The following is a 14,996-nucleotide window of genomic DNA, read 5'->3' as shown; positions in this document are numbered from 1 at the left end:
CTCTACGATAGGGAAGTGAAAGACAAAGCAAGCAACGGCGCTTCCTGTGACAGCGAGCAGGTGAGCACAGCAAAAATGCTCTCCTCTCTAACACCTGCTCCATTAGACATCTGGACGCCACTTGTCAAAGCCTCCCCCTCCAGCTGAATACACAAATATTATGCAAAGCTGCAAACTAGATGTTGACACCTTCACCACATTGACGTGTGACTGTTATCACTGATGCTGTCACACATTCACAATTTCTCCATTCAGGGTGTATAACAGAGGGTATTTATGGGTGATATGCTAGCATCTGCAAAACTAATGGGACCAAATTGGCTTTAGAGCATCCTGCATTAATGGGGGGGAATAAACCGCCTCCATCAATGCCTGTCTTGAATTCACCAGGAAATTAGTGATGCAAGGCAACATCCATGTGTGTTTCTCTTACAGTGATCTTGCTGGCTTTGTTGAGTGCATTGACCCACTCCTTCATGTCGGTCACATCATTAGCTTGGAGGAAGTACCGCCGCGAAACTGCATTTATGACTGCCAAAAAAACACCAAGGAAAACAGAGAAGAATTCCATTAAATCCACAGTGACCGCTCTGGGTGATTTTATCACGTGTGTAATAAAAATTTGCACAGTTTTGTAACGCTATACATGCACACCAGGGGTTTATCGCCGGCTGCAAAATAAAACTCACCGAAACAGAACTCAGTCTTTGGCTTTTGCTTTGGAGTGGCTTCGCTCACCTTGGAGGAGAGAAGAGAACAGGAGAGAAGAATCTTTGATGTCATTGAAGCCAGATGTCATTATCTGTGTGAGCAAACTAACATCTGGAAAACTTCACATCGTTGCTGTGTGCAACTCCAAACTGGAACTGCAGATAACCCTGACTTCTAGAGTATCTGTGAATCCTTGAGTGAATTTCCACATTACTTGTGGGTGAAATAAGCACAAATGCTCCAGATCTGACCTTTCACCTTTCACAAGAACTGCTTTTATTTAAAGTTCTTTCAAATATTCCTAATGGATAACAGATTCAGTTAAAACTGTTTTTCCCCACCATTTTGACATTCTGTTTTTTTTTTTGTTCTGAAGACAACTACTCTATTTTCAAATTTCATGATCAAAATCATGATCAGTGAACAAAATGTTAAACTAAATTAAAAACCTTTTAATTTAATAAAATGTTCACATCTGAAACATGTAACATGGAAACACCTTGAACATGGAAATAATTTTACCTACCGTACAGAGAGTGTTTTTTTCTCTCCCTGAGTCTTAAGAATACAAACAGACAACAAATATCTGTATATATTCTAGAGATGTCCCGATCCAGGTTTTTGCACTTCCGATCCGATACCGATATTGTTTTTGGACTTCCGATCCGATACCGATACTGGCCGATACCAGCCTATCCGAGCATGTATTTAAGTATTTAGCCTTAGTTGTAAGACTCATGTTGAAAAGGGTTTTAGTACTCTTGATAACATCTAGCCAGCTTAATTAGGTGAGATTGAATAAAACACAATGCTTGGTAACAACAAACGTCCCTGTTTATTAAGAGATAAACACAAACTGGACAAAATTATGAATAGCAATCTGAAATTGCACAGTGAGCAGTAAAACCGTAAACAGTTAAAGGTGCAAGTATTACTGTAAGTTTGAATAAAAATGCAAAAAACAGGGGAACACTGGCGCAAAATAGTGGAATGGATCGTTTCAATCGGCGAAACTAGAAAATACGGACCGGATTTTTTTTTAAAAAACTGGATCGGCAGTCTGGATCGGCATTTTACATGCTTTGCCGATACGCATTTTTTTGCCAATATCGGCGTCCCGATCCGATACGTGGATCGGATCGGGACAAGCCTAATATATTCTTCATAATTGGCTTTACAGTGTAACATGGTCACACATTTCCAGAAGTTTGCCTCTGATTGGCTTATAGGTCCTTTGTGAAAAATCTGATTGACTTTTTACATTTGGTTGCTATAAAGTTTTTAATTTTATTTCATTTTGTTTCAAGTTTTCTTAACATCAAAAACATTTTATTTAACCTTGTTGCTCAGCTCTAAAGCTGAAAACAAATCCTGACATCCAAAACAACAGGACTGAGATGATGATTATTTAACTTCAAATATCACAGCAGAGCAGCTTTTAGGCAACAGTATTTTTTTTTTTCTTCAGATTTCTGACTGAACAGATTAGGCTGAGATGAAGACCCTTATTTCTACATGAAACTGTGCTGCGTGGGTTGAGATGGGTCGTACCAACTCAAGGGTAAAGGAGGGTGAGGCTAAAATGAATGCAAATATTTTTACAATCTCTTGCTTGCTAGTTAAAAAGTATGAGAATTAATTTAGTAAATGTACCTGAATGCAGCAAAGAATCAAAGATTTGGGCATCAACATATGGCAGAACCAAAACAGTTTAAAATTAATCTGGCTGAAACTAAATATAGTATAGTCTGAGAACTATGCACAATCCCTTTATTTTTACTATATTTGCATTACAAATTTATTATATTATGAAAACCAGATTATTTGTGTACAATAATATAGTTGAATGTAGCCTACAGTTAGAATCCCTGTAAATAGTACCATGAGTGCATGTTTTACCTTAGAGATGTAGGTCAATTTCAGGCTCCCTACAAAGCTGGCTTCTCTGGCCAGGTTCTGCATGCAAACACAAACACACAGAGCACTCGTTAGCTCAGAGTCCAAGGTCCCACAGCCTTATATTGATCATTCTTCATTTCCTCCTGCTGCTTGTGCAAACGCGGGTCCAGTTTAGCGGCGTGTTGTGTGTATAAGCACCTGGGGATTGTCCATATACCATTGCAGAACATTCCCTGGCGTGTCGAGGATGAAGTATCGCCTCTGGAAGCGACAGCTGTTTTCCTTCTCCTCGATGTCAAGGAAGCCGCACACTCGGTTCAAGCGATCCAGATACGGCATCGCTGCCACTATCACATAATCACTGAGACACAGAGGCAGAGACAGGCAGATGTTGAGGGTAAATCATCCTTTAGTTAAAAGTTCAGACTTACAGGAAGAGAGAGAGAAAGACCCGCTTGCACTCAGCAGTTTTTCATGTGACGTGATTGAGGCTGAGCTGCAAAAGCTGAAAGCCCGAGGCTGAGCTGAGGCCCTCCACCACAGCTGAAAATTACACACTGGGCTCCAGATCTGCACATAGATCTGGAGCCCATTGTGGAAACACATATTTCCACAGGACAGGGGATAGGAAAGAGCGGTGATCAAGTAGGAGAAGTGTGGCTTGGAGAGTGCCGTTTATAGAAAATGATGCAGTGCATGTAAAATACAGAGAAGCTATCTGATTCCTAAAAATAATCTGGTCTAATAAAGCTCAGAAACTGGACTGTACTTCTCATATTTATTCTGTTTATTTATGTGATCTCACCCATTTTAGCAGTTTCATTTATTAGCCTCACTAAAACAGAAGCAATCAAAAAACTGTCTGAAGCACACAGATTCCAAACTCTTTCCATTTTTAGACATTTAAAACTATTAAAGGGTTTTATGAGAAACAAAAAGCAAAAAGTTAGCATGATGGTTAACCAGGCCTCATCCGTGGCAGATGTGCTGCAAACTATAATGCGACGGTTGTCTATAACCACTCGTGCTGCCATTATTTTTTTAAGCCCAAGTTGCCTCTGCAAGGCAAAAAAGATCAACCTTTCCATGGAACAGTTCCCACAAGAACCAGAGCAAGAGACGACATCAGGCTCACAGGTCACACCTGCTGGGTGGAACTACTGCTAGGTTATTTTTAAACCAATGCTTAAGAAAAAGGTCTCATTTTGAAACTAGGCTCTGCTTCACATGCGTCAATCGTGCAGGTTTGCGTCTGAAATAGGTCAAAGTTACAGGAGGCATTAGCAGAAGCACAGGCTGGGATGGAAACATAAAGATAGAGGACCATGGGTCACAACCATGCCAACGCTAAAGCACACATCCACACAAGTTTATGCACGCAAGCTATTCTGGGTATCAGAAAACATCTGGTATATGGGTAAAACTGTGGGTAGCCTTTTCAGCGTTGGTGAAACCAAACCAATAAATAAAACTCGGATTACATTTGAAATGCCCTGTTTTTAAAAATCCAAGGTAAACAAGACACATACAACTTTTAGGGAAAAAAGCCCACTGTATTTCGATTAAAGATGTGACACAAAACATACAGAGTAATGAAGTGAAACCTACTTATATAAACAATGACTATTCTTGGACAAGATCACCCAGTCAGACAGGCAAAAAGTTAAGAGTAAGCATTTAGAGAGCAGATCCAGTTACAGGCGAACACTGGTTGGAATAGTTGGGGTCAACTGCAGCAGAATAAGGAAAGAATAAAATGTTTAACTAAGCAGGCAGGTGTAATGGCTTAAAAATTTTATGGTTTCTAAACCACTACGTTGTTACCATCATTCATGTTACTTTACAGTCTAATTAGAAGCAACACAGTGAAAAATGCTAGAGTTACCAGCTGTTTTCATACAGTGAGAAGAAGCGCCCCATACCTCCTACACATTGTGCTGTGCACTGCCAGTTAGCTGGCTGAGAGAAGCTTAATTACTTGTCATGAAAAAATACAGGCAGCCGTGGTGTAGAAACAAGAAGAGGGCCACCTACTGTATCTTTGTTTCTGAGGAAATGGTGTTTTAAGACCGCAGCTAGTAAGCTTCAGGAAGAATGCAGGCTCCCCAAGAGGATAGCCTGACCAATTACCAGCTAATATTAGCTTATTAGTTGAGTAAGTTCAGATGTGAGGCACCTTCTACTTTGTAAATACATTTCCTTCCTCTTAGCTTAGTGATTAACCAATCAAATGGGTAGAAATCTGAATCAGCTTCTGTTTCTTTCCACATTTATTTGAAGGATCAAAAGTAAGAACTTCACCAATTTCAGTCTATAAATATATTCTTATCTCATGCATTTTTTTAAAAATATCTGCTAAAGTTACAGACATATGCTTTGATGCATAAATTAAGACCATCCTCTATTTCCTTCTTGGTCTTCCTTCTTTTGGATAAAAAAAAATAGTTCTTTCAAACAACCGGCAACCCATTTTAAACTCTTCCATGCTGCATAAGGTGCAATAGCAAAATTTCTAAAAAGTATTATTTCCAAATTTATGGTTACATTCAAAACAGCAAAGAAATGAAATTTTGACTGAGACCAAAATTATTCTTAGGATAAACAAATTTTAAAAAGCTGCAGCTTTGTTTAAGACAAAATTCTCTGGCAATTCGTACCATAGTTCAAATGAAAAAGAAAAATCTGTGATTCAAAAACAGAAAAATAATAAATATTGAAGGGCTGAAAATGTTTTGGTGGTATTTAGGAGCTAGATTAAATATCAGTAACTGTAAAGATCTTGTATGAAGAAATGGAATAATGATTAGCTCCTTCTCCTAATTCTTCCAATGCATTGCATAACAGCAAATATAAAGATTGCTTATAGAACAATTTAGCAAGTCTATCGTCGAATGCTCAGTTGGAGCACCAAAGACAACACAGTTACTGATGATAAAATAACTAATTAAAGTGCTTAGCAAAATATTCCAGTAAAAATAAGAGGCAACACATTGATCTTCCATGAATATCAGAAAAGGGTACCGGCTAAAAGAGCACAGATCGGTGCATTTCCAGCTCAGATCACCTTTCAACTTTTCCAATCAATGCTGTGCTTTGAAAATGAACTTTAACAAGTAAAAATTGAATCTTTGCAGATAGCCGCTTTCTGACAGAATGAAAGATTTTAACTATCACACCACAAGAATCTTAAAAGTGACCCACGCCTTACTTTTAGGGTATTTAGAAAAGAAGAAGGAAGAACACACAATTTGTAAAATCATTTGTAAATACCAGCTTTCTTTTAGACCAAAGATTCAGCAATCATCTGCCAGAAACTGGAATTTCAAGTGACCTGAAGGATTAATTTTCCCTACATTCATTCCATGCATCAAAAGAACACCTTAAAATTTCAAAGGGATTTTTTTTCTGTGGCCAGAAAAAAATATATATATTGCTGCAAAGCAACCTCAGAGCAAAATACAGCTGAGCTGAATTAAATAGTGGTTAACATGTAAAACATATTGAACCTAATCCAAATGGATGATATCTAGGTACATAGAGGACAGGAAAGCGTTTATTGGTATAAAGTAGCACATTAATTATCAGCTTACAGAATTACAGAAACCGTTTTGACTCAACTTCACACTGAGTTATGAGCATGTAAAACTAACACCTGACAATCCACAACATTAGTTCAGCTCAGATGACTTGCAGTGACTCACTGACAGCAACCAGTCTACAGAATGCCACACCTACTGCAGATCGCAGCACCAGCATGAGCCATGAAGTGGCCCTGCTGCGGCTGCTGTCTGCATACTTACCCGCTGTGGAGAGTCACAGTGCGCCACAGCCAGCGCCCTGAAACCAAGCGGAGAGCAGCGAGCGCGCCCCGGCGCGTGCGATCATCCTCACAGCAACTTTTAAACAACTTCTACAGAGTTGATTAAAAAAAAAAAAACTAGCGTGCACGACGCCCTCACTCTACCCTCTATTTTGTTTGAGTGATCGGGTGACGGAGGCTTGACTTTTTTTCCGGGTCGGACGTTTTGGTATTAGAATAAACCAGCCCCGGATGTGATCTATGCGTCCCCTGAGCTCCAGCCTCAACCTCCTCCTCCTCCACCTCCCCTACTGCTGCTTAACCGAGAAAAAAAAAAAAAACTCAGCCTCATAAACACTGTTATAAAAATGACAACATTTTGTAAAACAAATATACCACTAATAGAGGACTCCCATTAATCAGAACTTTTCTCTCTCCGCGCCATGATATCTCCTGGGTTATTTTTTTTCTCTCTCAGGAACTAGGTCAAACTCCCTCTGCTGAAACAAGAGCTGTAAAATAAGGGAGCACATACCTGGGCAAACAGGAGCACACAAAGATAATGCTCTTACATACAGGTGCCTAAGTTAAATAAATGAACCAGTAAAGTAATATGTTTACACAGCAAAAGGGAAATAAAAATGAAATAAGTTGTGAAGAGTTTACTAACCCACAGGGCCGGCCTAAGGCAAAGGCAAACAGTGACTGCTTAGGGCCCTAGGACAACTGGGTGTTTTGATCTTTGGGTGTTTTGAATAAAAATTGATCTCTATATCATTATAGTAACAAAAATTTACTTTGATGATAGAACAGATTTTTTTAAATTAGTATGTCTAATCATTGAAGAAATCCTTATTTATACATAAAAACAAACTAGTGGTTTCCACTATTTAAAGATGTCATAGTTTTGGTTCTGTTATGTTTTCTTTTGAGTATTCAGTTTTACTTTGCTCCATGTTTTCTAGTGGTTTAATTCTTATTTTGCTGTGTTTTCTGGTTATTTTTCAGTTTTCAGGTTTTTATTTGTTGCCCTCTGCAGCCCTCTTGTGTTTTCTCCCTAGCTCCTGTTCTGCTCTGTTCACACCTGCTCCCAATCTCCTCGTTAGTCCTCTCTTTGTTTCAGTCTCCCATAAATATACTCTCTGTTCAGTTCCTCAGTGCTGGTTTTTCGTCTAACTTCCTCCAACTCCGTCTCTCTGAGTCTTCCTCCTCGTGATAGTCCCTCACTCCCGATGTCTCCATGGTTTGTTTGACTCTGTTTTCATGTTTGACTTTTTGGATTTCTGCCTCAGTTGTTTGTTTACTCTTCATTAAATCATCAAGAAACTCGCCTCTGCCTCCCTGCCTCTGCATTTGGGTCCCCAAACCTCAGCCAAATCCTGATTTAACAGCAAACTGGTTTATTATATTAATTTTAGCTTGCAAAAGACTGTAAACAACACTCCAATGAGTTTATAGTTGGTGTGTAAATGATCGGATTATTGCACTGTTGCATTGACATAAATAAAGGGCCCCAAAATCAAATTTGCTTAGGACTTCATGGAAATCCATGGAAGCTAACGCATAAATGAGCAAGAGAGTCAAAAATTATGAGTTTAGGGTTTCTTAGGAAAGAGCAGGAAGAAACAGTCCTTTATTGACTACAATTCTATAGTGGATACTTATACCTGATTGGTTAACCCACACAATGGGCTAGATTTAGACCAATGATCTTACCTAACTGTCCAACTCTCTAGATTTGATGGGTACCACTCACAGATTAAACAAGTTCAGAATATGTGAAATCATATGGCCTTATTATGGCTATATATAAGAATTTCATTGTTAAATTAATTTATATAGCCATTTAAAAACTGCAATTAAATCACTTTACAGCTTAGCTCAAACAAAATAAATACATGTAATGATCTGATTGTAAAGCTTTATGATAGCCTCTATGATAACCTTTATGATTGTAACCCTATAATTGGATCACTTAAAAGGGAATAAATAGTGACTCTGGGAACTTCATCTGTCAAGTCAAGTTTTTGGTGTTTTACTTGCAGTTTTTAATGTTATACAGCTATTATTAGACATGTGCTTTATACAGTACCACATTAAACCAGCTTACTTTATTTCATTTGTCCCACAAACTCAGTCATGTTGAACCTTTGTGTTGGATAATTTATCCTCACTGAAGAAGGAGGAACCGTTTGTTATTTTTGACAAGTTTTGGTCCAATTTGGTATGCTCACATTTGTTTAGCCTATCTTCAAGTTATTTTTTGGTAGTTTTATTTGCTTTTAGCTCTATTATTTTGGACCCTTTTTGTTCTATTTCATACTAGACTTTCCTCCTCTCCTGTTGACTTGCCCGGTCTGACAGTTTTGATGGATGACCATGTATTGATAGGTCTAAAGTTGTTCCCTTTCTGTGCTAAATGGTAGATGAAGTAAGACTTTAAAAGTATTTTTAAACCATTTTTTCTTTATCTAACTCTGCTTTAAACTTCTCCAAAGTGCTCTCCCTGACCTGTCTGCTGTGTTTCTTGGTCTTCTTGATGCTGTTTATCCTCTAACTTTCTGTAACACACCCCTGAGGCCTTCACAGAAAATCTGAATTTAATATGAGACTCATTTGTGAGTTTTTATTACACAAAAGTGAATAGTAGTAAAACAATTTAATCAAGCAAACAGATCTAAATTAGGGTTATCGTAACAAGAGAAGTCAAATACATATATGGCTTTTCAATTTTTTTTAAAGTCCTTTCTTTTTTCATGCAGCGTTATGCACGACATGTGCTGGTCTATCACACAACCAATATATATCTAGAGTTTGTCATAATGAGGTGACAAGAGTGGAAAATCCACATCTGTGCAATTCTATTCTTTTTTTAAAGCAAAGTGTGAGACTTTATTTATTCTCCCTGTTACTTTTATATTCTTTTGTACTATCAGTCTTTGTCTTGTTTTGAGTCATCTCTAATGGAAGAACAAGCCAGTGTTTGAGTTTTTGTCTAAAGCTACCTCGGGTTTCAAAGCAAAACAATATCAATCTGCAAAGTAAAGCACCAAAGCATGGAAAAGTCTTTTCTCTAAAATCACACTCAGTGGGTTGTGATTTGCAGCTCTTTGAGGCTTTTGCCGTTATTTTTTTTTTCCACCTTCAAACAAAGGTAACCACAAATTAGCTCAACTTCCTTGTTTCAACACTTTGCTCCTTCTCTGGTTAAGATTTGAAGATTCAAATTTAAATTAGTAATACACATTTTGCAGCCTCTCTCACCTTACACAGAGCCTCTTATCAGCCAAATTGGTGAAGTTTTGTGCAGGTAGTGGTTTTGCACTCTGTCATCTTTTTTTCTAGGTAAAATGTATGTTCTTCCCTGCTAGGAGGAAGTGGTAAAGTGTCATATGACCCTCCCGAGGACAGAGACCTACCTTGCTGATTTATATTCCAGCAGTGGCTGCACAGAAGATTCAAGTGTGATTTGTACAGAAAGGAAATGTTGAAGTTTCCACAGACCCCCTTACTTCAGCCGAGAACAGAGTCTGAATGTTTTCAGGGGGTTTTATGAGGAAAGGTTTTTCTCGAAGCATACAGAGATTGAGGAGACATCGGAGGCTGAGGTGTGATTTTGTTTTTATTCAGACAAACTAGAAAGCACAATAAATGATTAGATTACCATGGTAATGACTGAGGGGGGTAATGCGAAGTGAGCCGTCTGCCTGCCGAAACCACACCGGCCACCCCCTGTCTGCACTGTGAGTAGGAGTTCTTTACTTTTCACAAATTTATTCATCATAAACACTCCCAGGTTCAGACATTACTTTGTAGAAGGATCTCATTTCATTGTGCAACTAATAAAAATAAATAATTTATGTTTAATATGAGACAATTAAAGCTGTTGAAATGCAGTTTGCAAATGAGTGAGAGAACCTTTTTATGCACCACCATGATCATAAGATGAAGTTCTTGCTCTGAAACCGCCAAACACTCTCTGCACTTCAGATTTTCTTTTGAAATTGGATTGATGACATTATCAGTAAAAACACATGAAGAGGAGGTGTGAGGTGAAAGGGAATCTAGAGGAGTTCAGAACTGACTGAAGGCATTGTGCAGCAGCAGCAGCAGGGAGGTGATCAGCACCACTGGGCTAGTAGACAATGCCCCTGAGGCGTTGCGGTGGTGGCTCCGGTGGGGACCGTTACAGTCGTCACCAAAGCAGCACTCTATCTTGGCCCCTGAGCTGCTCCCATGCGCTTTGTCACAGAAGGCCTTGTATGTGCATGACTTCATTACAGTGTCTGAAAGAAATTGAGATGCAGACGTTGAGTCTGTGAGTCAGATTCCAACCATGCAACAGCAGATGAAGACAAAAAAAAGCAATACATATACAAAAGTCTGCAAAAAGCCTCTCAGCAAACATTCAACATTGGTAAGAGATGTGTTTTATAGTTGCCCTACACATTTTCACAACAACATGCAAACGTTTTATGCACATTTATATTTAAGAAGAAGCACCTTCACATGCATGGAAACAAAAGGATTATCAACATAGAAAAAAATGACTCAGTCAGTTTTACAAGAGATCCAAAATACCACAGCTCCTTGCATTGGGCCTATAAAAGCTCCAGCTGTCAATAGATACAGTCTGACAACTCCATTAAGCTGTCTGACCTCCTTTAACTCCCGACTGTGACAGATATGATCTTGCAGTGTTTTCCTGACCCCTAGTGAAGCTTGTGCTGTAGGTCCTAAAGCCTTTGTGTGTTTACTCACTCGGCCCTGTGATGGTGGAGCAGGCATCGGCATACTGCGGACACGAAGTGGAGCCCTGCTTGTTGCAGTCCTCCTCGCTTGACGCCACGCATGTGTGACATTTCAGAGCATCACCTTCGCAGACAGGACAAGAAAGAACACCTGGCTTGAAACTAAGCATGAACGTCTACAGGCAGGTGCAACTTCTACACACGCCTGTTATCTATGGCTAAAATCAGTGTGGTCCTCAACCTACACAGATGCATATTCAAATGATGTAGAAATTAATGTCTTGCAAAAATGTTCATACAAATTTTAGTGTGTAATTGTAAAGTGAAAGGGACACAAACATGTTTTGCTTTTTTTTTTTTAAACTGATTGGAATCTGGACAAATCCATGCATTTCTATTCATTCTCAATGAGTTCAAACTTTGAGAACATCCTTTTGTTGCAATTACTGCTGCAAGTCTGTCTCTCTCTACCAGCTTTAAAAATCTTTTTTTTATTTACAGAAAATTCAACCTCAATAAGACTGAGACGCTGGGAACATATTCTTTCATTGTATTTTTAGACTCTCAAATTGATTTAGGGTTTGGCATTCTTACACATGATTATGCTTTAAACTAAATTAGTGGAGTCCTAACTTTTTACGTGCATGCTAAAATCATAAGGTCAGAAGTATTTGCAAATCCCTGCTAAAGATGGGTTATTTTTTTAAGTATAATCCCCCCCAATAATCAGGTTTATTTTAACGAAGGGGATGATTAGATCCTTTGAGACACAAAGTTTTTACAAATATTTCACTCAATTGGAATACAAAAACAAATAAATAGACAACAAAAAACATCCAGTCTGCAAATCCTTTGGGTAGAATAAAAAAATTAAACAAATAAAAGGATTTGGTCATTAACTCTTTCTTGAAAATTGTTGCTGCAGTCATTAGATAATGAAAAGTTGATATAAACAGATGCCAGTGAACAGATGCGATGCTATCTGTTATGAAATCATCCAGAAAACATAAGGGGTGGTTATTGATAAAAGTAAACTTTGTAATGCACCTGAAATTTTCCTTCAAATTTTTTGGTAATACTTTTTTTCAAATTAAAAATTAAATATCTCTATCCACATCAGCCACCTGTGACAGACACAGGTAGTATCACAATAATTGAACCTCTACCCCAGGGCTGGGTCTTTTGTGCCCACTGAAATGTTCTCTTCTAGTAATATTGTGTACTGTATTTAGGCCAGTTCTTTCTGTATCAACTCTGACCACCTTCTTTTTCTATGTTGAAGATGATTCCCATAGCTTGATGCTTTAGAATCACGTTTCCCCATTGAATGCAGATGATGTATGATGTTATTTTTTATCCGCACACATAAAAATCAACAAAACAAAAGAAAAGGGGACTCTTCAACATGTTTACTGTCTCCCAAACAAGCCTTGTGTTTAAACCTAAACAGGACTTTTTATGGCTTTCAGTAGATAATGACTTACTTTTTGCTTTTCTTTCTTTTATGATGAGCAGATCCATTAAATTTTAATTTTAAGGATTCTTTGATATTTTCTAGAGAACCTTTGACTCCGTTACGGAACAGTCTGATTTAGAACAGAAATGATTGCACTGGGGCTATCAAAGTGAAGGGAGCATAAAAAATGCATATATATATATATATATATATATATATTCATTCTTTTCCTTCCACTTCCTAATTGTTTGCAAGTTACTGTACACTTCTTATAAAATTGTAATAAAATCAGTAATTTGACACAAGTAAAGATGTATATAGACCAGTCCTCAAGATATGCGGAGTAGGCTTATGCTGCTGAACGACCGTTACAGGGCTGAACTTCAGTCTAGAGTCTTGTTTATAGATTTATTATTATTATTTTTGGTGTTTATGTATTTTGCAGATGCTTTTATCCACCGTGACTTACAAAATAGTTATTAGCGTGAAGGGTCTTGCCTAAGGACCCACACTGGCATCTCAAAAAAAAAAGTTTTAACTTCTTAAGCCTGAAATGCTTCTTTTGTTCAATTTACAGTGCACTTTGCAGAGTGTGATGTTATGTTTAGGGACAGTGACAAGGCAAGCAGTGAAAAAGCAGCCAAAGGCCAAAGAAAAGAATAAAAAGACCATCAGTAAAGCACGTTGAGCAGGTCACCTAACATGATTATACAAAAAAAAACAATAATACTAAGAGATGGTTTAGTATTTCAGTTTACTGCAATCATCTTCCAATTACTACTGTAATTGCTTAATATAAAAAATTTTCTACCTATGATTTGCATCCATTTTACTAGAACAGCACTTGGAGCTCTGCTAAGTAGCTTACTCCCAAACATATTGTGATTTTAAAGTTAAATCTTGTATTCAAAGAATCGTTCAAAATATTCCTGGATTCAGGTGGTGATCCAGATCATCTCCAAAACTAAATCATTCTTTTGACTGTCACAATATTCTCTGAAAATTTTAGCAAAATCCATCCATGACTTTTTTTAGTTATATCGAAGATAGACAAACAAACCAACACCAATGAAAACATAACCTCTTTAAAGAATATTATAAATTCAATTTGGCAACATTGTGGGAAAAATGGAACCTTACATATAATGTGGAAATGCCCTAATCTAAGGAGGTTTTGGAAAGGAATAGAAAAATGTCCATGTGTGGTTATCACATGTCACAAGGCGATATGTATAAAGTAGAATCCATTGTAATGTCTCTGTATAACAGTATATATATGTATGTCTTTGTTTAGTGTAATGTATTTATATAATATGCATTTTTTGTGTGATTTCTAAAATTAAATTTTAAATAAAAAAAACAAATAAAATAAACTTACTATTGTATGCCAGAGAAAAAAGCCCAAGCAGAGCCAAAACAGTCTTCATGGTAGCTGGATGATGGGTCACTTTCTTCTACAGTCCTAAGATGAAGCTGATGAGTGTGAGATGTTTTGAGATCGCGAGTCTGGGTGGTGAAAAAGGGGGGCGGTTTAACATTGGTAAGATGTCTGAGGGCATTAAAGTCTTATCTCTGTAATCTCCATCAATGCTGCACAGGCAGCACCCACTGCTAATAGATTTAACAGGGCGAGCTTTAACAGGCCAACACAGTTAGATCTCAGGTTTAGCCAGATAGCTTTATAACCTTAGATAAAAGTCTAAAATGCACCAGTATATTTTATTAAACATAGAAGTGTGTGAAGAGAAAAAATTTGCTTCCTACATTTTTTTTAACCATTATTTATCTATATATGATACTCTGCTGTTTTATAAAATACTGCCCAGTATTGAGCCCCAATCATTTTTTTCATTTACTTTACGTTGGAGAGACCAAGCAACCACTAAACAGGCGCATGGCTCATCACAGGAGGGCCGAACCCTCAGGACAGGACTCAGCCGTTCATCTACACCTACTTGTTGCTACTTGTGTGTGTACTTCTGTATTGGGCTTCATTATTACACAGCATTGATGTAATATCTGTTAAAAATGTTAAGACCCCAGGAGGAATAGCTATTTATTTGACTCAGTAGCTAATGGGGATTTAAATAAAGAATAAACCTGAATGCTAAAGGATGCTCATTTGAGGACAACATCATCCATATTCTTGCAAAGGAAGAAAGATGTTTTGAGCAGCGGCTTAAGGAAGCCATCTTTGTTTACGTGGAAAAACCATCTCTCAACAGAGGACCTAACCTTTCACCCACCTACAAAGCACTTTTAGGAACATTACCCAGAAGATTCCCCTCTCACCCGCCCTCATCTGACTCACACTTCAATGAGACTTATGACCCAAACCACCCTGAGGAGAGAGTTAACAACCAATCAGAACCCCTCTACA

The 14,996-nt window shown here is 37.9% G+C and overlaps 2 protein-coding genes across 2 annotated transcripts in view; both read right to left on the bottom strand.

The window, feature by feature from the left end:
- Positions 1–6,644, bottom strand: part of plekha2 (pleckstrin homology domain containing A2) — a 20,302-nt gene extending 13,658 nt beyond the window's left edge. The window contains exons 1-5 of the mRNA XM_015373044.1: positions 6,411–6,644; positions 2,809–2,971; positions 2,611–2,667; positions 690–738; positions 405–531 (exon numbers count right to left, since the gene is read on the bottom strand). Coding sequence (XP_015228530.1) covers positions 405–531; positions 690–738; positions 2,611–2,667; positions 2,809–2,949 — 374 coding nt within the window. The 5' untranslated portion in view covers positions 2,950–2,971; positions 6,411–6,644. The remainder of the gene's footprint in view (positions 1–404; positions 532–689; positions 739–2,610; positions 2,668–2,808; positions 2,972–6,410) is intronic.
- Positions 6,645–10,093: 3,449 nt separating this feature from the next.
- LOC107083676 (urokinase plasminogen activator surface receptor-like) lies at positions 10,094–14,121 on the bottom strand. Its single transcript, XM_015373069.1, has 3 exons — positions 13,995–14,121; positions 11,171–11,284; positions 10,094–10,695 (listed from the first exon to the last, which is right to left on the bottom strand). The coding sequence occupies exons 1-3, from the start codon at positions 14,041–14,043 to the stop codon at positions 10,484–10,486; spliced, it is 375 nt and encodes a 124-aa protein (XP_015228555.1). The 5' UTR covers positions 14,044–14,121; the 3' UTR covers positions 10,094–10,483.
- Between the last annotated feature and the right edge of the window lie 875 nt (positions 14,122–14,996).

This window comes from Cyprinodon variegatus, unplaced genomic scaffold (assembly GCF_000732505.1).
Source record: "Cyprinodon variegatus isolate N-32 unplaced genomic scaffold, C_variegatus-1.0 Scaffold80, whole genome shotgun sequence".
NCBI classification, from domain to species: domain Eukaryota; kingdom Metazoa; phylum Chordata; class Actinopteri; order Cyprinodontiformes; family Cyprinodontidae; genus Cyprinodon; species Cyprinodon variegatus.
Note: the sequence above shows the minus strand (reverse complement) of the source record. Positions and strands in the feature narration are given on the sequence as shown.

Excerpts from the sequence above, each read along its gene's own strand:
- LOC107083676 (XM_015373069.1), bottom strand. The coding sequence starts at position 14,043 with ATGAAGACTGTTTTGGCTCTGCTTGGGCTTTTTTCTCTGGCATACAAT. Across the intron at positions 11,285-13,994 it reads TTTTTCTCTGGCATACAATA|GTGATGCTCTGAAATGTCAC; the intron begins GTAAGTTTATTT and ends CTGTCTGCGAAG. Across the intron at positions 10,696-11,170 it reads CTCCACCATCACAGGGCCGA|ACACTGTAATGAAGTCATGC; the intron begins GTGAGTAAACAC and ends AATTTCTTTCAG.